General features: G+C 38.8%; 1 protein-coding gene across 1 annotated transcript in view; it reads left to right on the forward strand.

The window, feature by feature from the left end:
- Positions 1–25,339, forward strand: part of TOPBP1 (DNA topoisomerase II binding protein 1) — a 46,668-nt gene that overhangs the window by 8,826 nt on the left and 12,503 nt on the right. The window contains exons 6-18 of the mRNA XM_081106177.1: positions 394–573; positions 1,275–1,444; positions 1,949–2,112; positions 2,261–2,508; positions 10,412–10,755; positions 11,400–11,572; positions 16,106–16,317; positions 17,725–18,011; positions 20,507–20,680; positions 20,767–20,876; positions 23,253–23,376; positions 24,469–24,615; positions 24,734–24,836. Coding sequence (XP_080962303.1) covers positions 394–573; positions 1,275–1,444; positions 1,949–2,112; positions 2,261–2,508; positions 10,412–10,755; positions 11,400–11,572; positions 16,106–16,317; positions 17,725–18,011; positions 20,507–20,680; positions 20,767–20,876; positions 23,253–23,376; positions 24,469–24,615; positions 24,734–24,836 — 2,436 coding nt within the window. The remainder of the gene's footprint in view (positions 1–393; positions 574–1,274; positions 1,445–1,948; positions 2,113–2,260; positions 2,509–10,411; positions 10,756–11,399; positions 11,573–16,105; positions 16,318–17,724; positions 18,012–20,506; positions 20,681–20,766; positions 20,877–23,252; positions 23,377–24,468; positions 24,616–24,733; positions 24,837–25,339) is intronic.

The raw sequence follows: 25,339 nt of genomic DNA on the forward strand, positions 1-25,339 counted from the left end.
AGTAGAATCTGATGACATCAGAGTAGTCTACTCAGAGCTGGTATTTGGCAATTTTCACAGTTGTTTTATGTACTCTTATTAAAATGGTGTAATTCTGAGAGTTATCCCTCTGTTATAGACAAAGAAACTGATTTAAAGAAATTAAGTGATGGAGGATATACTCAAACCAAGTTTAATATTATTTCAGTTACCCCACAGTTGCCTCTGTCTCTATATAAGTTTGTAAGAGATGTAACTCCTCACATAGCATTTGTATTTATTTAAAAGAGTAATTACTAGTGACTTTAACTTTGTGTCAGGTGGATTTTTTAATAACCTATCATAAATTTGAATATTTCTGCCAAGACAGAGTTTAATGATTTGCATTGCTCTCTTTCCTAATGAACATGATAGGTCAAAAATATGAATGTGCCAAGCGATGGAATGTACACTGTGTGACCACACAGTGGTTTTTTGATAGTGTTGAGAAAGGTTTTTGTCAGGATGAATCCATGTACAAGACAGAGCCTAGACCAGAAACAAACACTATGCCTGATACTTCAACTCCTGCTGGCCAGATCAACACAATTAATAGTAAGTCTCATTGGGATTAAAGTAAACTATCAGTTTTCTGTGTAAGAATTGATAATTGAATCAGTGAGAGATAGTAGGGAATTCCATCTTTTCTTGCTCTGCCTCTAGGCATAATTGTATTAGAACCAAATTGAATGAAAAATTAGTTAAGAACTTCTGATTTTTTTTTGTAATGAATGCCTACTTTCTTTCATACCCTGATGTAATGAAGAAGATGCTTAAAGAAATTAAGAATACTAACAGATAGACTTAAAATTTTAATTTTTAAACACTTGACTGGTGTGCAAATATTAGTACATTTCCTTCTTTTATTAGTTTGCTGCTGTTTTAGATCATCTATATTCGTATAAAATTTAAAACCGTTTCTAGTTTGTAGGTTACATGTTGGGCAATTGAGAAATGTTTATAAACTTTTTTTAACATTAGTTTCCTGGGCCTTAAGTCCAGCAACTTTAGATTTTTTATTAAAAGTTAATCACTGTTAAGTAAACATATTAAATATATTTTCATTTCAATAAAATATGAGCCTTAGTTTTATTTTTCCTTTTCGTATTTTGCCACCAAGATTTCAGTAAAAACACTTGAATCTTAACTTTGGAAGCTGTTCATAGCTCTGTGTGTATCAGAAAACTTAATCTATAGGAAAACATGTAATCAGTTATTTTATCTTCATAAATATTACATCTTTGTTTAATATGTAGGTCGTACTCTTTCAGATGTCAGCAATATTTCCAACATCAATGCAAGTTGCATAAATGAATCGATATATAATTCCATTCTTAATAGCAAAGTGGAGCCTGTACTTGAAAACCTAGAAAATCTGGATGTCAGTGCCTTTCAAGCACCTGAAGATTTGTTAGATGGTTGCCGGGTATGTCTTTATTACGTAATAATTGCAGGAAGTGACAGTGTACATCAGTACTTCCTAGTCTGACTTTGAAGACCCTTCAGAGTTGGGCTTCCTCCTTTTCTGCATGAACCCTCCACACTAGCTAAGCAGGTGCACTTATTAGGCCATGTCCATCCTTTATCTGTCAGGGTCCCTCTGCCTGGGATGTACCTTCATCTGTCATCCTTCAAAGTCTGTTCAGAAGATAATTTTATTCTGGCTTTTATTTAAAGCACCAAAGTAATTATCAAATATCTACTGTAAAGTACAAGAATGCTTTGGGATTATGAAGAAGTGATAAAAATCAAAATTTCAGAATACACTCTTCATTATATCTTTTTTTTCTCGTTTTTTTCTATCAATATATCTTAAAACACACGTTGTCTTATTTATGCACAGTAGATTTTGATATATATTTGTAATGTGTTACTTGTGAGAGAAATAGTGTCTTACATGCATTAATCAAAGTAAATTCTTTCTTTGCAGATATATCTTTGCGGTTTTAGTGGCAGAAAACTAGATAAACTGAGAAGGCTTATTAACAGTGGAGGTGGAGTTCGTTTTAACCAGCTCAATGAAGATGTAACTCATGTTATTGTGGGAGATTATGATGATGAATTGAAGCAGTTTTGGGATAAATCAGCCCACAGGTTTTGTCGTTTTTTAATTCACAGCAATTTCTATTCTATAATAATGCTTCTTAAAATTGCATGTTCATGTAATTTTGGAAATTGCATGGCAGGTGGGATTATGGTCTTTATAGTTTAAACTAACATATAATTCTGCATTACTTTTTAGGCCTTATGTAGTGGGAGCAAAATGGTTGCTACAGTGTTTTAGTAAAGGTTATATGCTTCCTGAAGAGCCATACATCCATGCTAATTACAAACCAGTGGAAATCCCAGTTTCAGATCAACCTGAAAGTAAAACAGCCCTTTTAAAAAAGAACAACAGCTTCTCCAAGAAAAACTTCGCTTCTGCTGAAAAGCATGAGCAAGCTGATGAAGATCTGCTCTCTCAATATGTAAATAATAACACAACAGTAGGTAAGAAATAATTGATTAGTGTTTATAGTTATTGGGAACTATTTTAGTAGTAGCGTAAAAAATATTTTTATTTTGAGAGTACATTTATTAAAGCTGGGGACAGTGAAACAAGGAAAGGCTTAGAATAGAAGCAGTAGCCTGGCCAGTGTGGCTCAGTTGGTTGAGTATTGACCCATAAACCAGGAGGTCACGGTTAGATTCCTGATCAGGCCACATGCCCAGGTTGTGGGCTTGATCCCCAGTAGGGAGCATGCAGAAGGCAGCTGATCAATGATTTTTCTCATTATTAATGTTTCTATCTCTTTCCCTCTCCCTTCCTCTCTAGAATCAATAGAAATATATTTAAAAAATAATAAAATGAATACACTTAAAAAAAAAAAAGGAAGAAACTCCAAATAGATCAGAAATTCTAATGTGGACCAAAAAAAAAAAAAGGGGGCAGTAAGAGAGAGCCTAGGCAGGGCTGTTTTGGCTAACTGGAAAGTCAGAGAAAAGGGGCCTTGGAGACAGGGTCAGGGGGTTAGTCTGGGACAAGCTGCTGCTGCCCATTGCTCCCCTGGTTGCAAATCTGAGGACGTTTAGAGTTTAGGACAGCCATGGGCAAACTACGGCCCACGGGCCGGATGCGGCCCGTTTGAAATGAATAAAACTAAAAAAAAAAAAAAAAAGACCGTACCCTTTTATGTAATGATGTTTACTTTGAATTATATTAGTTCACACAAACACTCCATCCATGCTTTTGTTCCGGCCCTCCGGTCCAGTTTAAGAACCCATTGTGGCCCTCGAGTTAAAAAGTTTGCCCACCCCTGGTTTAGGAGATGTATGCCTGAGAGGGAGAGAGCCTGCTAGTTACTTTTTCTAAGCAGGCAAAGCTAAGAAACCTCAGACCCTCTTTCTCACTTCTACTCAAGGGCTCCCCTTTCATCTGTTTTGTATTTGGCATCACTTGGTTTGAGTTTATAACATGAAGTTTTTGTTTTTTAATTATAGTTTACATTCAGTATTTTTGTATTAGTTTCAGGTATACAGCATAGTGTTTAGACGATCATACTTTACATAATGATACCCCCAATCTTTTTTTTTTTTAATTGATTTCAGAGAGGGAGAGAGAAAGAGAAACATCATGATGAGAGAGAATCATTGATCGGCTGCCTCCTGCGGGCCCCACACTGGGGATTGAGCCAACAACCCCGGTATGTGCCCTGACTGGGAATTGAACTGTGAACTCCAGGTTCATAGGTTGACGTTCAAACACTGAGCCACGCCAGCTAGGCACCCCCAATCTTTCACTACCATCTTCACCATACATCGCTATTTTGATATTATTGTCTATATTCCCTATGTTGTACTTGACATCCCTGTGACTATTTTATAACAACCTTGTAACAAATATCTCTTACTGGGTTATTGTGGTTTTTAGTGCATACAGTGCTATACTGTGGACTACTGCCACCTCAGGTATTCTCAGTGTGGTAGGGAAATTGCCACTGAAGAGTAGTAAGCATCATATGTCCTTTAAAAAAAAATGAAAGATTTAATACATCCAAAAAGATATAAAGAATAATATAATTAATAACTGTATACTGCTATCTAGCTTTAAAAAAAGAAAGAATATTCTATGCCTGTCAATTCCTCCCCATCTTTTTATAGTTTACAATCTGTGTAAACAACATATATACACTGTTCATTTTGTGTATATTAGCTTAAATGATAGATGGTGTGTCCTCTCTTTCTACCTGCTTCTCTAAATGTGAGAGATATTCATCTGATCCAACTAACTAATTGAGAAAAGACCACACTGCTATGTGAGCATACTATAATGTTTCCATTTTCCCACTTTATGGACATTTTTATAATCTTTTCTTTGCCAATACAAACAATACTACTGAGATTGTTCTTATGCATGTTTCTGCACATGAGCAAGAATTTTTCTAGGGTGGACGTGGTTGATTCATGGGATACATATTTATATAATGCAAATTGCTTTGTCTTTGTTTACCACTTTACACTAGAATGATAGTAAGGGTTTCTGTTGCACATACTTTCAACGTTTAGTATTTCTTGTAAGTTTGACATTTCTGCCAGTTTGATGGATGTAAAGAAAGATCTCATAGTCAATTTTGAGTGCTATTGGACATAATATCTATTTTTTTTTAATATATTTTATTGATTTTTTACAGAAAGGAAGGGAGAGAGATAGAGAGTTAGAAACATCGATGAGAAACATCGATCAGCTGCCTCCTGCACATTTCCCACTGGGGATGTGCCCGCAACCCAGGTACATGCCCTTGACTGGAATCGAACCCAGGACCTTTCAGTCCGCAGGCTGACGCTCTATCCACTGAGCCAAACCGGTTTCGGCGGACATAATATCTTTATTTTTATTTTTTTGGCCATAATATTTTAAGGTAGTTGAATTTTTCAATCTGTTCTTTTGTGGTTGTGCTTTTCTATTTTATGTAAGTTTTCCTACCCTGAGTCATAAAGTTACTCCTTTTTTACATTGCTTTTATTTCTATTTTCATTTAATCACATTACAGTTTTCTTAAACGGAACACTAGGCTATATATACTAGAGGCCGGTACACGAAAATCATGCACTGGGGGGGTGGGGTTCCCTCAGCCCGGCCTGCCCCTCTCACAGTCCGGGAGCCCTCAGTGGATGTCCTACTGATGGCCACAGTCTGGCAGCAGAGGCTCGGAGCCGGCGTCCCGTGTGTGTGTGTGTGTCTGTCTCTGTCTGTCTGTCTGCTAGAGCCTGCCCCAGCCGCGCCACGTAGGCTCGAAGCAGTTGCCGTGTGTGTGTGTGTGTGTGTGTGTGTGTGTGTGTGTGTGTCTGCTGGGGGCCTGCCCCCAGCCACACCATGGAGGCTTGGAGCAGGAGCCCCTCTGTGTTGATCTCTCAGGCTCCTGGCCTCCACTGCATGTTGTACTCTCCCTTGAGCTATGGCCAGGATGGGGGTGCTGCTTGCAAGCCGGGCTTTCCTGCTCCTGGATCGCCATGGCGACCAGGGAGCAGGCCCAGCTGGGGGCTGCCCGCAGGCCGGGCTTTCCTGCTCCCGTTTCAGGCCCAGCTTGGGGCTGCCCGCAGGCCAGGCTTGTTTTCCTACTCCCGGATCACCATGGTGACCGGGGAGCAGGGAAAGTTTGGAGCTGCCCACAGGCCGGGCTTGCTTTCCTGCTCCCGGATTAGGCGTAGCTGGGGCCTGCCTACAGGCTGCACTTTTCTATTTACCGATGGCCGGATCACCACAGTAACCCAGGGCCCAGGGGCACTTTCCTGCTCTCCAATAGTCATAGGGTCCCAGCTGGGGCGGGGCTTAGCAGTGCGGGGCTTAGGCGGCACGGGGGTCCCGGCTGAGGGCTCAGGTGGCACACAGGGGTCCCGATTGGGGGCGGGGCTTATGCCCCGCTGCCCAGGGCTGCACATGGGGCCCGGATGGCAGCTAGCGCTGTCCCGCCCTGCCTGTAGTATAGGATAGAGGCCTGGTGCACAGGTGGGGGCCGGCTGGTTTGCCCTAAAAGTGTCCCAGATCAGGGTGGGGCTCCCGCTTGGGTGCCTGGCCAGCCTGGATGACGGGCTGATGGCTGTTTGCAGCTGCTCACACCCCCTTCAGCGTGGGGGTCCCCACTGGGGTGCCTGGCCAGTCTGGGTGAGGGCCTGAGAGTCGTTTTCAGGCTGGAGGGCAACTTAAGCTCCCAGCCTCTCCTTTTTTTCTTTTTTTTTTTTTAATTCTGGGATTTATTTACGTTCTATAGCTGTCACTGGAGCTGAGAGCCGGCTCCAGCTCTGAGGGCTTAAAGCAGGTTTCTGGGTCTGTTTGGCTTCTATAATTGAAACTCTGTTGCCATCACAGCAGCTCTAAGCTCTGAGGCCGAAGCTGGCTGAAAGCAGGTCTCTGGAGCCTGTTTAGCTTCTATAATTGCAACATAGTTGCTTAGAGTGCAGCTCAGAGCCGGGCTGCGGCAGGCGGGGAACCTTGGCTTCCTCCATCACTGGAGCAAGCAAGCCTCCAGTTCGTTTCAGCTGCATGGCTGCTGGCGGCCATCTTGGTTGGCAGTTAATTTGCATATCCTGCTGATTAGCCAATGGGAAGGGTGTCAAGGGTTATGGTCAATTTGCATGTTTCTCTTTTATTAGATAGGCTATTTATTTATTTATTTATTTACTTGATTTCAGAGAGGAAGGGAAAGAGAGAAAAAAACATCAACGATGAGAGAATCATTGATCAACTGTCTCCTGCACATCCCCTACTGGGGATCGAGCCTGCAACTCAAGCATGTGCCCTTGACTAGAATCGAACCCAGGACCCTCCAGTCCACAGGCTGACACTCTATCCACTGATCCAAGCCAGCTAGGGCAGAACACTAGGCATTTTAATTGCAGGACTTATGACTACTGACCTCCCAAGAGGAGCTGCCATGTTACTCTGTCAAGGGGTGGACTTACAGGTGGTTTATGTTAGTAGTGCCCCCTGCTGTTGTGTGGCACACATCCTGGCTCTAGAAAGTTCAGGTACTTTTGGATTTCAGACCTCTCCCCACCACTGGTGTTGGTTCATTCCGCCTCTGGAGACCCTGAGCTGCATTGAGGCAGAACAGCCTTAGAGTTCCACTGTTAAGTTATTCCTTATATCTGTCTTAGAAGTCTTAAGCTTTTGCTTTTTCACATGTCTTCATTCCATATGGAGTTGATTTTTGTATTTGATGTGAACTTTTCTAATTGTATGTTATCCGTGTGGATAATCACTTGTTTTTATTTTTATTTTTTTTAATATATTTTTACTGATTTTTTACAGAAAGGAAGGGAGATAGTCAGAAACATCGATCAGCTGCCTCCTGCACAGCTCCTACTGGGGATGTGCCCGCAACCCAGGTACATGCCCTTGACCGGAATCGAACCTGGGACCTTTCAGTCTGCAGGCCGACGCTCTATCCACTGAGCCAAACCGGTTTCGGCTAATCACTTGTTTTTAATACTTTTTATTGAATAGTCCATTGTTTCTCCACTAGTTAGCACTACTGCCTCTGTCATTTTAAGGTTCTGTTAAGTGGGGATCTGTTTAGGCTTTCCATTCTGTTCCATTGAGATACCACACTTGATAAACTGTCTTATTATAATCATCTTGTAATATGTTTGGCTATCTGAGATTAAAAGCCTTCAGTTTTCTTTACAAAAGTGTTTCAAGTCTTCTTGTACCTTTGCTTCCATACCAATTTTTAAAATTAGTTTGTCAAGAAGAAAAGATTCATTTATGTTTTAGCATGTGTCAGAATTTCATATTTAGTTTTTTATGTGTTTTGAGTTTTTTTTAAACTTAGTCAATTTTGTCTGATATTAATCCCTGCCTCATGTGTATTAGCATTAGTATGACTGACTTTTTCTTTTAACTGTAAATTTGGTTGATTTATATTTATTGTTATTTGTGATATATTTTTATTCTACCATCTTATTTTTTATTTTGTCCCATTTTTCTATGTTTCCCACTCTAAACTTCATATCTTTCCCTCTACTGATTTGGAAATTAAATATTTTTATTTAACTTATTTATTTTTTTAAGTGATATGAACAGCCTTAATTGGTTGCAATGTGAAGTGGAAAAGGCAAGGATATGACAGCTCTGGCTCCTGAGGCAGCTTCACAGACTCTGTAGCCACCCTTGAAAAGCTTTCTTAGAGAAGGAAGGGAGAGAGAGAGAAACATTGATGTGGGAGCTGGTCCTGGAAAATAGGAGCATGGTTGTCTGTCTGGTCAAGAATGGTTTCTGATGCCGAAACCGGTTTGGCTCAGTGGATGGAGCGTCGGCTTGCGGACTGAGGGGTCCCAGGTTCGATTCCGGTCAGGGGCATGTACCTGGGTTGCGGGCATATCCCCAGTGGGAGATGTGCAGGAGGCAGCTGATCGATGTTTCTCTCTCATCGATGTTTCTGACTCTCTATCTCTCTCTCCCTTCCTCTCTGTAAAAAATCAATAAAATATAAAAAAAAAAAAAGAATGGTTTCTGGCTGGGCTGGTGTAGGTCAGTGGTTGAGCATTGACCTATGAACCAGAAGGTCACAGTTCGATTCCATGTCAGAGCACAAACCCGGGCTTCGGGCTCAATCCCAAGTAGTGTGTTATGTGGGAGGCAGCCGATCAGTGATTCTCTTTCATCATTGATGTTTTCTCTCTGAAATCAATAAAAACATATTTTTTTAAAAAGCATAACTATTAAACTACTTTGCAGAATGTTTTATACTATGATGTCACCTTCCTCATATATCTCCGTAAATTATAAACATATACTATTATTCTTTTTATTCATTATAGTATGTAACTGAGGATCAGAGTTTCCTGACCTGATCAGTAAATGCTCTATTGAAAACTATACTTCTTCAGAGTGCCAATAAGAGCAATTTAACTTTCATTACGTAGGAATAAGCTATGTACGTTTACATATAACATATTTAAATATGTATGTCAGTGACTAGTTTAAAAGTAAAAATTTTAATGTCTATTTGAGATTAGAATAGCAATAAGAAGACAACATTATAACAATGTTATGGACTCTGGAGCCACATAGAGATTGGTTTATATCGCTTTGCCACAATAACTGACATTAGGCAATTTACATAACCTCTTTAAGCCTGAGATTTCGCCTGGAGAAAGGGTATAGATATACTAATAGTGTCAACCCCATAGTATCATGAGCATTAATCACATGCATGTAAAACACTTGGGCACAATGCCTGTAAAGATGAATACATGAAGAATCCTTGAATAGCTTCTAGGCTTACTTGAATCCCGTATAGGAGGGGTTGGCAAACCGTTTTTATAAAAGGTCAGATGGTAAATATTTTGGGCTTTGCCAGCCACATTCTCCGTATCATGTATTCTGTTTTTACAATAAATTTTAAAAAATATAAAAACCATTCTTAACCCACAGACTGTGAGAGGCCCATTTTGGCCCCTACGCTGTAGTTTGCTGATCCTACTGTAAAATGTTAACCTTCCAACATGGCATCACTAGAGTTTTTAAGAACACACTCAGTTTTTACCTCCTAAACTTTTAGCCTTGATCTGACAATGTTTGTTGCACACTAGGGACTGTGTATTTTAGTTACTGACATTTATATTTTATATAGCTATGTCTTTTTTCTTTTACTACCCATCTGTCAGCCAACTTGATCTTAAAAAGAAGTTAAGATCATTTGCTTGGGTCCTTGATCAGTTCTCTTAAGAAATCTGTATAGAAGCTAAGTAGCTCCAATCTTCTATCTACAATAATAAAAGCATAATATGCTAATTAGACCGGACGACCTTCCGGACAAAGCCTTGTTGGTGGAGGGGTGGGGAGGGTTGCGGGGGAAGGGGCAGAGGCGGCCACCATGACAGCGGCGGGGGCTGAGCCCCTTGCACGAATTTTATGCATTGGGCTTCTAGTTTCAATATAAAACATTTTAGGAATTCGTAAAAGAAGTAACCATAGTTCTCTTATTATTATATTTATACAGTTATTTTCATGTAAATGGCTTGACTACTTGAGGCCTGTTACTTCTGTTTTTTCTTTAATGATATACTCCCTAATGTGAATTATCTAAACCAGTTTTGGAACTAAGACACACCTAGGGGTGATTAGAGCTTCATAATTTTCAGCTAATTAGAGTTTCTAGTATGCTAGGAGTACTTAGAATGGTTAACATGATTGCTGATACCCTTCCTAATGAAACATGGTAATACTGATAACATTCTTGATAACCCAGAAGATGGAGTGGTTTCATATCCTTTATGCATTGTGTATTTATTAAAGCCTTAGTTTTTAAGTGTTGTCACAATTCTCAGACTCTGTGTTACCTTAATATCCTTGCTAGAAAGTAAACTTTATAAGATAAACTGTTAGAAAACATTCCTTTTTCTCTTCCAGTTGAAGCTGCAAAGTCTGAAGTTGGGGCCTTTAATGACACTACTCATGTTGAGCCCTTGAATGATTCTACTCATATTTCTATGCAAGAAGAAAACCAATCTTCTGTCAGTCATGACCCCCCTGATTACTCTACAATTACTGAAGAAGGTTTATTTAGCCAAAAGAGTTTCCTTGTTTTGGGTTTTAATAGTGAAAATGAGTCTAACATTGCAACTGCCATAAGAGAAAATGCTGGAACAACCGTATCCCTTCAGAGCAGAATCGTTGCCGATTATGCAGTGGTTCCTCTGCTGGGGTCTGAAATAGAAGCAGCTGTGGGAGAAGTTGTTACAAACACGTGGCTGGTAAGAAAATACATATGAATGCCAAGAGTGCTAATGTTTATTTCTTAGCAGTTCAATTTAGGTAAATTGGTATTTGGGTATGAGCAGTGAGTGACTGACTGGGTTTTCTTTTAGCAAAGGAAGTGCTAAAACAGGAGAACATTCAAGCTTCTTGGCCCCAATCCTGGTGGGGACTGTCGTTGCCCAGGGCCAGAGCAGCAGCATTTCTTGTTAGGGAGTTACTCCAGGTCATCTCATACAATTTCAGTTTTCCCCGTTTTCTCACCACCAAAGCATGACATGCACTTTTGTATTCCATCTTGTTGGCTTATCACTGGTAATTTCACCATTGATTTTTTTTTTTAACTTTCCAAGTATTTAGAGGAAAAAATTATAAACTAATACATTGAAAGAAATTAAATTTGAAACAATATTCAATGACTTCAATAAGCCTGACTGATTTAATATTCTTAATATTTTAGAATGTAATATTTAATAGAATGAATTGAGATATTCCTTTACATATTTAAAATGTAATGAGAATAAGCATACACAAGTTTATATTAAAGTTTTTCATTTAACCAAAATTATTGCTACTATAACTGAACCAGTGTTAGCGACTGGTTGCTTATTTCAGGTTGATGTTGTTTCTCTTGTTTTTAAAGGTAACTTGTATAGAGTATCAGACATTAATTGATCCCAAGTCAAGTCCTCTCTTCAAGCCAGTCCCAGTAATGGCAGGAATGACTCCTTTAGAGGATTGTGTTATTTCCTTCAGCCAGTGTGTGGGAGCAGAAAAAGACTCATTGACATTCTTAGCAAAGTTCCTTGGAGCAAGGTATGTAATATTTTTAGTGTACCTGCTGTCTTGACGTACTTTTGTGTGTTTTGACTTAATTAGAATTTGGCTGGGTGTCTTTATAATATTTACCTAGTATGGGTAGTGTGAAGTGTTTCTATGTGATGGCTCAACAGGAGAAGGGAGAGTGTATCAGGTGGGTGCCTGGCAAATATTAAGACTACAGACATTAATGCTTACCTGCCAGGAAAGGGAATATTTAAAGCTGATATGTGCACCTTTATTGCTTATCTAAGCATTATTTCAGCCAGAAATGCAAATGTTAAGTGGGAATAATGAATATTTTGGGAGAAAGAAAATGAATTTAAAAGTTGCTTCCAAAATCCAAATTAACCCTAAGTGAACATTAGATGGTAGTTGTTTTAAAAGAAATAGAAAACTATTACATTAGTAATTATAAATAAACTAAACTTTTACATAAAAGAATAGTTATTTAGCCCATCTGGTGTGGCTCAGTGGTTGAGCACCGACCTGTGAACCAGGAGGTCATGGTTTGATTCCTGGTCAGGGCACATGCCCAGATTGTGGGCTTGATCCCCAGTGTGGGGTGTGCAGGAGGCAGCCAATCAATGATTCTCTCATCATTGATGTTTCTATCTCTCCCTCTCCCTTCCTCTCTGAAATCAATAAAAACATTTTTTAAAAACAGCTAATTTGGCTGCTCAAAATAAATAAGTAAATAAATAAATAAAGTTATTTTAGATTATGAAGCAAACTTAAAAAATTTTAAGCAAGAAGTGCACCTAAAATTAAGTGATTAAGAACAAAATAAGATTGTCAAAGATATGTCAAGTAAATGCAAACAGAAAGGAGGGCCCTGGCCCTGTGGCTCAGTTGGTTGGAACATCATCCTGTACACCAAATGGTTGCGGGTTCCATTCCAGGTAAGGACACATGTGTTGTTTGCATGTTCAGTCTCCAGTCAGGGCATGAACAGGAGGCAACATCAATGTTTATTTCTCACATTGATGTTTCTCTCTCCATCACTCCCTCTCTCCACACCTCCCTCCTTCTCTTCCTCTCCCTCTCTTCCCTCTCTTCTTCCTCTCTCCCTCTTCCTCTCTCTCTCTTCCTCTCTCCCTCTTCCTCTCTCGCTTCCTCTCTCTAAAATCAGTAAAAACATCCTTGGGAGAGGATTAAAAAAAAAAGAGGGCAATGAGGAGAAACCAAGATGGCGGCATAGGTTAACGCCAGAGTTTGCTGCCTCGAACAACCACTTCAAAAATACAACTAAAAGACAGAACGGACATCATCCAGAACCACAGGAAGGCTGGCTGAGTGGAAGTTCTACAACTAGGAGGAAAGAGAATAAATAGCATACCGAGACTCGAGGAGGCGCAGTGTTGAAGTCAAATACTAAGGTGCGGAGTGCATGCAGAGCGGGCTGGCGGCAGAGGGCACGGTTGTCTTTTTCAATCGGGAGGGAGTCCCAGACTCTGAGCTCCAGATCCGGGCAAGTCTTCAGGGACCCAGACTCAAACGGAAGAAGCGGGACTGTCTGGCTTCGGTCGGAACTTGAAGGCAGCTTTCTCTCCGAGGTTTGCAGCGGTTGCTGGGACTCTGAGAGGCAGAGCACCTGGGGACAGGACTGAGAGCAGCCATAACTGCTTGCTCCGCCCGCCCTGTTGATCCCGTGCGATCCGCCCCGCCCAAACCCTGCACAGAGGCATTTGCCGGATAGCCTCAGGCAAAGGCTAGATTAGACCTCCCTAGAGGACAGAAGTTCTCTCACTGCAGACACAGCTGATTCTCACAGCCACTTGGCCTGGAGGTCAAATCCCCCCTAGTATTAACTACAACAATCAAGTCTTAACTACAACAAGACTGCGCACAAAGACCACTAGGGGGTGCACCAAGAAAACATAAAAAAATGCGGAGACAAAGAAACAGGACAGAAATGACAGAAATGGAAGGTAATAGAGCTCAAAACCACACTTTTAAGGTCTTTCAATAATTTTCTAGAAACTGCCGATAAATGTAGTGAGATCCTCAATAAATCTAATGAGAACCTCGATGTTGTGATAAAGAACCAACTAGAAATTAAGCATACACTGACTGAAATAAAGAATATTATACAGTCTCCCAACAGCAGACCAGAGGAGCGGAAGAATCAAGTCAAAGATTTGAAATGCGAAGAAGCAAAAAACACCCAACTGGAAAAGCAAAATGAAAAAAGAATCCGAAAATACGAAGATAGTGTAAGGAGCCTCTGGGACAGCTTCAAGCGTACCAACATCAGAATTATAGGGGTGCCAGAAGATGAGAGAGAGCAAGATATTGAAAACCTATTTGAAGAAATAATGACAGAAAACTTCCCCTACCTGGTCAAAGAAGTAGACTTACAACTCCAGGAAGCGCAGAGAACCCCAAACAAAAGGAATCCAAAGAGGACCACACCAAGACACATCATAATTAAAATGCCACGGGCAAAAGACAAAGAGAGAATCTTAAAAGCAGCAAGAGAAAGAAACTCAGTTACCTACAAGGGAATACCCATACGACTGTCAGCGGATTTCTCAACAGAAACTTTGCAGGCCAGAAGGGAGTGGCAAGAAATATTCAAAGTGATGAATGCCAAGAACCTACAACCAAGATTACTTTATCCAGCAAAGCTATCATTCAGAATTGAAGGTCACATAAAGAGCTTCACAGATAAGGAAAAGCTAAAGGAGTTCATCACCACCAAACCAGTATTATATGAAATGCTGAAAGGTATCCTTTAAGAAGAGGAAGAAGAAGAAAAAGGTAAAGATACAAATTATGAACAACAAATACACATATCAACAAGTGAATCTGAAAATCAAGTGAATAAATAATCTGATGAACAGAATGAACTGGTGATTATAATAGAATCAGGGACATAGAAATCCCTTTCTATGGGCTGACTATTCTTGTGGGGGAAAGGGGTGTGGGAGATGCGGGAAGAGTCTGGACAAAAATCGTGCACCTATGGATGACAGTGGGTGGGGAGTGAGGGCGGAGGGTGGGGCGGGAACTGGGAGGAGGGGAGTTATGGGGGGAAAAAAGAGGAACAAATGTAATAATCTGAACAATAAAGATTTAATTAAAAAAAAAAGATTGTGAAAAAAAAAAGAGGGGTTGCAATTTTAATGCCAAACAAAAAGGATTTATAAATCAAGAGTACTATTCACACTGAAGGATATATGTAACATAGACCATGACTGTCATTCATAAAACAAAAACAACAGGAGATTTAAGGAGGAATCAACAGAAATACATTCCTTGTAGGAGACTTGAATTCCCATCTTTTTACTTCATGACAGGTCAAACAGAAAACAAGGAAGGATAGATTTAAATAACATAGTTAGACTTGTACCCTGAAACAGTGAGCATACCTGTTCAAGTGCCTGTGGAACATGCATAAATATTGCCTAAAGAAATTTGCCACAAAGAAAGCCTCAGTAAATTCCTAAAGTAGAAAGAGTGCAAACTCTGTTCCAAAAAACTGGAAATGAATAGTAGAAATAGAAAGTGAAAAGACTTTGTCAACTGGACATTCTTTAACTGTTTTTAACAACTCGTGGTTCAAATAGGAATTTGAAACCATTTATAAGCCTAGAAATTGTTATCAAATCAGTAGTGACAAGGAACTCTAGTGCCCAGATTGTGATCTTAAAAATGTTTTGGGTTTTTTTTTTGTTTTGTTTTGTTTTTTGAGAGAGAGAATGGAAGTGGGAGAGAGAGACAGACAGACATTGATTTGTTTATGCATTCCTTGGTTGATTCTTGTATGTGCCCTGATGGGGGATCGAACCTATAACCTTGCTGTTACCAGGATGATGTTCTAACCAACTGAGCTACTCGTCCAGGGCCTGGATTGTGATCTTAAAATACCATTTCCCACTAAAGCATAAAGAAACCATTAATTCCACATTTGGGACAGCAAAAAGTACCAGTGAGTCTGGAGCACTTGTGAGACCAGATAGCAAATATTAGGGAAGGTTGTGTCAAAAGGAACTGCACTGGCCAAAGAAAGGAAAATTTGAGTATTACTAGAGATGATAATGGTAGTGGATCCAAACACATCAAATAATGTTTCAATCATGATTTCCTAATGACATCAAACAAACTAAGCTAATTGGTCATGTTTGAAAGTCTCTAGGGAACCAACCCTTCATTTTGAGAGCTGGTAAATAAAGGGAAAGAATCAAGTATACATATATTTTTGTTAATCTTCACCTGTGAAAATTTTTTCCATTGCTTTTCAGAGAGAGTGGAAAGGAAGGAGGGGGTGGTTATTTCTTGAAAGTCTAGTTTAATTAATTTGCTTGTTTTTATAAAAAAGTTTTAATTGTAGCAATACATTTTTATCCTAAAGTATTAAGGGTATTAGCTTATTTTAAGATATAGGACTGACTTTTAATCAGTGAGTACAGTATTTACTTACACATAGAACTCTGACAACACTGTTGTGTTAGAAACTTCATTCTTAGTTTGCTGGCTAATCGTGTGTGTATATGACCATTTGCTTTCTTTAAATACAACTTCTAGCGTTCAAGAATTCTTTGTTCGCAAATCCAATGCAAAGAAAGGCATGTTTGCTAGTACACATCTTGTGTTGAAAGAACCAAGTGGTTCTAAATACGAAGCTTCCAAGAAGTGGAATTTACCGGCGGTTACTATAGCTTGGCTGTTGGAGACTGCTAGAACTGGAAGGAGAGCAACTGAAGACCATTTTCTGATTGAAAATTCAACTAAAGAAGGTTAGTGCTTTTGTTTTGTTCTTTTGTATATACATGGTTTTACAATTTGATGGTTTCTGGGATATCGATGTGTCAAAGCTTATTTTTAGGTAAGGTCATTGATTTCTACTTTTCACAATGGGCACAGTGAGCCACTGTTGGGCATTCATTATTGGGTGGGAAAATAAATGTGTGTTCATAGCACAAATGCTTAATTTGTAATTGTACTAGCGAGTGTAGGCACTATCTGAAAGTAGAGGGTGCAAAACAATTTAGGAGTGTTCTAGGGCCTCAGTGTGTTCCTTCTGTGGCTCATACTGACACACTGTAATTGGTGTTCTCTCTTCTCATCTTTGGACTTGGTGTGTTTTCCCTAGCCTACCTCATGCCTGTTCCTCTTTCTTACCTTTCAGTTCTCAGCTTGGATCTCTTCCTTAGGAAGCCTTCCTTGACTCACCAAGTCTGGCCTTTGTCTTGTCATCACACCCTGCATTACCCCTTGTATAGCTCTAGTTTACTCAACTATAAGCTCTGAAAAGCAAGGAATACGCATGTCTTGGGCATTATGTATTTCCATCGGCTAGCATTGAGACTGGCATGGAGTGGCCATCTAATGTGTTTGTTAAATGGTGGAAAACAGTAGGAGGCGGGTGGGAGGACACAATAGCCAACCTCTTATAAGATGGTAGGATCCCTGGACAAACTTCACAGACAATTCAGCAGCTTAGGAACAGCTCTCAGAGCCATTCCTTACCAGGCAGCCTAGAAATTTTATAATTGAGGCAAAGTGACGTTTTGGTCATATTAAAATTTCATTAAGGACTTTTCCAGAAACTTGAGTAGTTGTTAACTCTGAGTACATGTCATTAGAATTTTCTTTACTCTGCCGTTGATTATGATGACATTTAATTTTTTGGCAAATTGTGAGGTTTACTGAGAATATTTTGAGTTACAGCAGGCTGAAATGGGAAATCTGATCTCATTAATTATTTCAGTTGATGTGCTTGTCTAACTCAACTTTTTTTTTTTTTTTAAGAGGATCACTTTTTATTTTATTTCAGAGAGGGAGAGGGAAAGATAGAAACATGAATGATAAGAGAGAATCATTGATTGGCTGCATCCCACACGCCCCCTGCTGGGGACCACGCCCATAAACCAGGCATGTGCCCTTGACTGGAATCAAACCCAGGACCCTTCAGTCGATAGGCCGACACTCTATCCACTGGGCCAAACCAGCTAGGGCTAACTCAACATATTTTAATATATCATCTGGTCTGTTTCTTTAAAAAGTAGGTATATAATTTTGTGATTTAAAGTGTACTTGAGAATTCGCATGAAAAATAACAGTAAGATAAAAATCTCAGGTGCTTTAGAAGAAAAAAAGTTGATATTAGTGGCTCACATTTGTTCTTCTTTTTAAATCTCCAGAGCAAAGCTTAGAAACTGAAATAACAAATGGGATGAATCTAAATTCAGATGCTGCGGAGCATCCTGCCATAAGCCTGGAAACTCACAGAAAAGCCGCTGTTACTCCTTTAGATATGAACCGCTTTCAGAGTAAAGCTTTCCATGCTGTGATCTCACAGCACACTGGGCAGGCTCCACAGCCCGCTCCCGCAGCACAGCCGCTGCAGAAGGAGCCCTCGTTAGACCTGGATACGCCCTCAAAATTTCTGTCCAAGGACAAACTCTTCAAGCCTTCCTTTGATGTAAAGGTAAGGTTTCTAGAAAATGGTCCTGGAATTGACAGTTTTATAGTTTAAGCACCATATTCTGCATCACCTCTAAAGTTTATAGTAGTAAATTTTCCAGAGATGTTGGCAAGTAGATTCATATTATTGAGTGGAGGCCCCAGATGTACCTGTGGTTGGTAACAGCTAGAGAAAAAAATAGTGTGAAATCAGGACCTCTTTGGGCTTCATTATTTCCATTTGTAAAATAATGGAAAATATGTAGATGACCTCTAAGGTCTCATAGTTCACAGAATCTTTAAGTAGTAAATGAAGTAATAGTAGGCAGGAAAGTAGATGAAATATTTTCAGTCATTTAGACCTTTTTTTAGATACCTTGCAGAGGAAAGCTCGTGGTTCTGAAATAGTTTCTGTAAAGTTATAAAACACGTTTAAAGCTTTCATTGTTTAGAGCAGTGATTTTTCAACTGGTGTACCACAGGATTTTTAAAACATGCAGTACTTGGCTAGTCAGGGGCACTCACCTCTTTTCCCTTAGATTGTCAATTTTTAATATACACATTCGGAAAACCTACTTTGTTATGTAAAGGACTTTCAGCTTTAATGGACACCCCCGCACCCAAATTAGTTCGTTATATTGAGGTTTTACTGTAGTACTAAAAATCTGAAAAGAATAATTGAGGGTAGGAACTAGTCCTAATTATTAAAACAAAGTCGCAGTAATTGAAGCAATTTGTTATTGTCACATGAGTTATCAAATCAATGCAGAAGATTACACCCCATATATAATAAATGATAATGTAATGAATGATGTATTTCAATCAGACAACTGAGGAAATAGTTGGGATGAGACTTCATAACCTAGCATCAGAATAAATACCAGAGGATCATATATTTAAACATGAGAAATGAAGGCATAAAAACTCTAGAACAGACCATGAGAGAGTTTGTTTTTAAATAATTCAATGTGAGGAAAACCTTTCTAACTATAATGTACCCCAAATGAAAATAAAAATTCATATAAATTTGACAGTAATAAAAAGTTAACTCCACTTATTCTTCTTCAGAGAGGAAGAGGGAGCGAGGGTGAGAGAAACATCTATGAGGGAATCATTGATTGGCTGCCTCTTGCATGCCCCACACTGAGGATGGAGCCACCAACCCAGGCATGTGTCTTGACCAGGAATCGACCATGACCTCCTGTTCATAGGTCGACGCTAAACCGCTGAGCCAGTTATCTGCATTTAAATATGAAAATTTTATAAATGTGCAGTAAAAGTAATTGTTTAAAAAAAATTCTTCCTAGCAAAAATTTGACAAACTACAAATTGGGAAGTGTGTGTGTGTGTGTGTGTGTGTATGTAAATTCATACAAACATCTTCATTTAAGTGAATATAAAGAAGACATAACCCAATGGAAAAATGGGCAAAGGTAGGAAGGGATAGCTATAAAAAAAATTTAAATAGAAATATTCCACATGCATAAAGATGTTTAATCTCATTTAGTATAAGAGGGTGGAAATTGAAACATACAAATATATTTAACCCACCCACGGTGCTGTCAAGCGTATTGGGAAGCATACACTCAAATGCTTTGTTCAGGAGAACGTCAGTGTTGGTACATACATTTCATTTAAGTGGTTCCCTTTACTCTTGATGTGCAAAATGGTGTGTGTATGAGTCGTTGCGTCATTATATTGGCAAAAGACTGCTAATCTAAATATTAGTCAGTTGAGCACCGTCAAATACATTCTGTATACACGTGGGATGCTGTGCTTTTAGATGGGAAAGAAAGCAAGCCTCTGGATGCAGTGACCTCCTCTGGTGCGGGAACTGGATGGCTTGGGCATAGGAGCGTACTTTGTACTTTTGAAGATTCTTAAGTCTCAGCTCAGTCTGACTCCTTACCTTCCTTGTAGTTTGTCTTGCTTATATCCATCCTTGCTCACTTGTTTCCGTCTATTTTTTAAAAAATATATTTTATTGAATTTTTACAGAGAGGAAGGGAGAGAGGGATAGAGAGTTAGAAACACTGATGAGAGAGAAACATCGATCAGCTGCCTCCTGCACACTCCCCACTGGGGACGTGCCCGCAACCAAGGTACATGCCCTTGACCGGAATCGAACCTGGGACCCTTGAGTCCACAGGCCGACGCTCTATCCACTGAGCCAAACCGGTCAGGGCACCGTCTGTTTTTTTGTCTGCTTATTTGTTTTGGTTTTGATTGTCCTTTATTTAAATGTAAGATTCAGGTAAATGTGGCAAGCACTGCTGAAAATGTAAGCTTCTCAGTCTCTTTAAACCAATTTGCGGGATAGTATGAATTTTTTTCTTTGTAGTGTATAGATACAAATAATATTTCATTTTATTGTTTGGAGGAAAACCAGATGAGGTTACAGCTGTAATCCAGTTAATTTTGAGGATTAGCCCCCTTTTCTCTAACTCTCCTTTTTCTCTTCCTTTCCCCTCCTCTTCCTCTCCACCTCTCTCCTTTCGCTCTCCCCCTCCGTACATATAGGATGCATTGGCAGCCTTAGAAACTCCAGGAGGACCTAGCGAAAAGAAAAGGAAGCTGAGTACACCCCTCTCTGAAGTCATTGGCAGAAACTTGAAGCTTGCTTTGGCAAATAGCTCACGAGATGCTGTGGCTCTTTCTGCCAGCCCTCCACTGAAGGACGCTCAATCAGAGACGGTAGAGTTAGATCTCTTACTGAAAAGATGTTTTAGATCAAACATTTCAAACAGTGATGGTCAATGCGTTTTATTTTCCATGGACAGGAAGAAGCTCCAAAGCCACTTCACAAGGTAGTGGTCTGTGTGAGTAAAAAACTCAGTAAGAAGCAGAGTGAACTAAACGGGATTGCGGCTTCTCTAGGAGCAGATTACAGGTATTGCCCATCTTTCTGATTGGTGGTGATATGGCCTCAGTTTAAGGGGAACTTCAAGCTCTGTGACCGCCTACAAAGAAACATTTCTCTTGCCTTTTAGTGTGTCATTTTATGTACAAAATCTCTCCAAATGGTTTTTAATTCACTGCATCCTTTTAAAATGTTCTCTGCCATATCAGTTCACTCTTATATGTGTGCCTTTTAGGGTGCATTCAACAAATTTTTGACAACCTATTTTGTGCCATTCACTGTTCTAGAAACTTGGCATCTAGGTATGAAATTAAGCATATTTTTACCTAGTGATTTTGAGATTAGAGCCCTCTGAGTACTACTAAGTATTCTAGCAGTACTCCTGAATTAAAACGGTCTTTTTGTAGATGTTTTAATTTCTATGATTTTTACTACTTTGGAGACATAGATTAGCAGATACGCTCTCGCCCTGAGAGCCAAGCTAAAGGCATGTCTCCAGCACGAATGGCATCAGTGTGAGAGAATTGAGAGGCCCTGGCCTGTTCTGGCCAATCTGCGTTGACTGATTCTTCCACTGTCTGCAGTGCTAGTTTTCTTCATCACTTGTGTTCAGCCATTCATAGATAGCATAATGAGTGGTTTTACAAGTAGCAAACAGTTTGAGGATTGCGATTAGCTTCATCTTTCCCTTTAGTAGTCCTATTATTTCAGTTAGCTTTCTATGTGATAAGAGAAATTAGATCAGAATATAAAAATGTGTCACAGTTATAAGCATTTATTGTAGGATAGTGAAGCTTTCTTATAACTATTATTACTATCTATTATATGTATAATATAGTATCTATTGTTACGTTATTTAGTCACCTATTATATTACCGGTTGCTGAGCACTTAGTATGAGCGTTATCTCATTTCATTTTCATAACAGTCTGAGGGTGTGTGTGTATATGTATGTATATATATATATAATTTGTCAAAAATTGAATGTTTCCTTGGATATTGTTTGGATGTGGACTTGATGTAAGACATAAAAGGGACATACATACATGACTTGTGTTTTTATGAGACTTAAAATGCCAATCCTCTCTCAGTATGAAAAATAGAATATATTACTGAAATTCCTAAATAGGATTTAACTGGCCAATTGCATTAATTTAAAGTTTATATTAAATCTATGCCTGAAATGGATTTCTCAGACTTGGTGATAGTTGAGAGGGAAGAACCCTTGACTATGCAGAGGTTACAGTAGTTATGTGTTTGTAGGATAATCGCTTCTCAAGTGCAGATATCCCAGATGTCCCTGTCCATAGCTAGGACCAGAACTTCTGAAGAGATCACTGATCCTGTCTCCCGTCTCCCGCTTCCAGCAGTTAAACATCTAGACTAGAGCTGCTCAGCACATCAGATGCAGATATTTATTACAGATGTTGAATAACATTTACTGTATAAAACGACTTCAGAAATATGTAACTTACCTATTTCTATAATTTAAAAAAATAAATCAGAATATATGATTAGTATGTAAGTGCCTGTGCCTGCCGACACTAGAAGAAAATGGAGTATTCATTTGGATGCATGCATATGGGAAGTTCACCTCAAATGCTGCAGCCACAGCTGAAACAGATACTACAAGCAGCATTTCTTTTGGTTATGTGACTTATCAAGAATTAAGCAAAGTACAGTCATCAGTCACTCAGTAGTTGTATGTCTGGTATACTAGTGTATATTAAAACTGAAAAAAACACACCAACCCTTGGGTTTATATGTGTAAAACAGGTTTTTGAGGTCAGGAAAATATTATGTAGGAAGAATCAGGAGATCAGAGCATAATAAAATAGTCAATAGTGTGAGTTTTAAAGTCAAACTTGGCTCTGTCATTTCCTGAATATCCTTGAACATCTTACTTACCCATGTCCTTTAGTTCTGTTGTCTGTAAAACCAATATAATACCAGTGTTTCTGGATTGTTGTGAGGGCTGTATGGAGATAATGATGTGTAAACTACATGGTCTATTATGGGGTGTAGAGCAAGTGTATAATGAATAGTGACTGCCAACAACTGAAGACACATTGAATGCTTGGATTTGAAAATACCTTTATTATTACTATAAAGTTATATCCATTATAAGAAAGTTGAAATAATTCAGAAAAGTATAAAGAAAAAAGTGATATTCTAAAGTACATCCTTCCAAATATCTCTATCTATATATACCTAGAAATATATGTATAAAATTTCACCAAAAAAGTGGAGCCTATCATTTAATATTCTTGCTTGTGCTAGTTCTTGCTTACATTAGTTCTTGAAATTTTGCGAATGTCAAAATATTCTATTCATAGAAATGATGATCATCTTAAACTAATGTAGATATTTCTCTTAGTTATTTAGTTTTTATACTTGGTTGTTTCAGGTGGAATTTTGATGAAACAGTGACTCATTTCATCTATCAAGGGCGACAGAATGACACTAATCGAGAATATAAATCTGTAAAAGAAAGAGGAATACACATTGTTTCAGAGCACTGGCTTTTAGAAGTAAGCAATACTTTTAATCCTCCTGTGTCTGTTAAATGAAAATGTACATGAACACTATTTCAAGGCATAACCAATTTCAGTGTACGTACAGAAGTTTGATTACCTTATTTAACAGTGCACATCTCATTTCTTTGGCATCAAAAACTAAATATCTCTGGTTCTGTTTTACTAAAGAGAAATGATATGGAAAAAATGTTATGATAATTTAAGGAGAATTAATTAATGCATGTATTTACCAATACAGCTGTCTTTTCTCTTCTTTCTGGGAATTTCCTTGGAATGTGGTTGATACCTTGGCAAAAGCATAGAAATAGAATTAGATTTTATACATTAGTAAACATGACATTAAAAAGTGAGGACAATATTGAATATAAACTGCAATTTAAAAATTAAAAAAAAATTTAAGTGAGGAGAGTTTAATTGTCCTTTGTATAATGGCTGTTTTAGTATCAACTAGCTTTCAAAACTTTAATTTAGCAAGCCCTGGCTGGGGGCGCTCAATGGTTAGAGCATTGGCCTGCACACCAAAGGGTCATCGGTTGGATTCCTGGTCAAGGGGTTATGTACCTAGGTTGCAAGTTCCATCCCCCGCCAAGGTCAGGGCATGTGTGGGAGGCGACCAATCAATGTGTCTCTCAAATTGATGTGTTTTTTTTTAATATATATTTTATTGATTTTTTTACAGAGAGGAAGGGAGAGGGATAGAGAGTCAGAAACATCAATGAGAGAGAAACATCTATCAGCTGCCTCCTGCACACCTCCCTACTGGGGATGTGCCCACAACCAAGGTACATGCCCTTGACCGGAATCGAACCTGGGACCCTTGAGTCCGCAGGCCGACGCTCTATCCACTGAGCAAAACTGGTCAGGGCAATTGATGTTTCTATCTCCTCCTCCCTCCCTTCCTTCCACACTCTAAAAAACGCAATAGAAAAAAAAATATCCTCAGGTAAGGATTAACGAAAAACAACCAAATAAACCTTGAATTTTTATCCTGTCATTATTCCTGTATTGATTATCCTTATCCAACTTAACATCATGTATTCTCTAAGATGTTTTCAGTCCTGCTTTAAGTACACCATTCTATTGCAGTGTGCCCAGGAGTATAAGCACCTTCCCGAATCTCTGTATCCACATACTTATAATCCCAAAATGAGCTTGGATATCAGTGCAGTGCAAGGTGACAGACTCTCTAATAGTCGGCTGCTCTCAGCTGATGGGACAACAAAGAATGATGAGGTAGGTAATATGGAAGGTACATTTTCCCCCTCCTTGAGCAGAGCGTATAATCACATATGGCTGTGAAACCGTATACAATGGCTTGGTTTGAGCAACTGTTATTTTTCTCCTTTAATAGCCAGATCATTTGCCTGTAGAAGAAAATGATATAGACAATATCACCACCAGTAACAAAGAAGTAGCAACATCAAATGGAAATGGAAGGAATGACTCTAAAGGAGGTAAAGTATTTTAAATTATATTTAAAAAAATTATAATTTCTTTGCATCAAATGGAAAAATAAGTGCTAAACAGAAATAAAACATATATTTGAGGATTGATTGAAGTCCCATGCCAGTCATTAAGAAATAATATTCAAAACTTCAAGTGGTTTAAGTGAAATAGCCCTATTTTATTAAAGGTAGGTGGAGTTGGTGACTAAAATTTTTTTCCTTTGGTTCAGTTCTTGTCAGTGATATTCAGAAAGTTCTACTATATGTAATATACACACCGAGTTGCCAGATTATTATGACCACCCCATCAGTACTTCATTGACACTTCCAAATACTGAATATTGAAAACTTCCTAAGCAAATACTCTCAAGGTTTTATTATTATTATTTGCATAACTAATTCACTTCATTGTACTGATGGGGTGGTCATAATCTGGTCACTCAGTGTATATAATTTTTTTTTAATATATATTATGAACTTGAGACCCTTTGGTATGCGGGGCAATGCTCTAA

Source organism: Myotis nattereri (assembly GCF_964212035.1).
Source record: "Myotis nattereri genome assembly, chromosome: 14".
In the NCBI taxonomy this organism is placed as follows: Eukaryota; Metazoa; Chordata; class Mammalia; order Chiroptera; family Vespertilionidae; genus Myotis; species Myotis nattereri.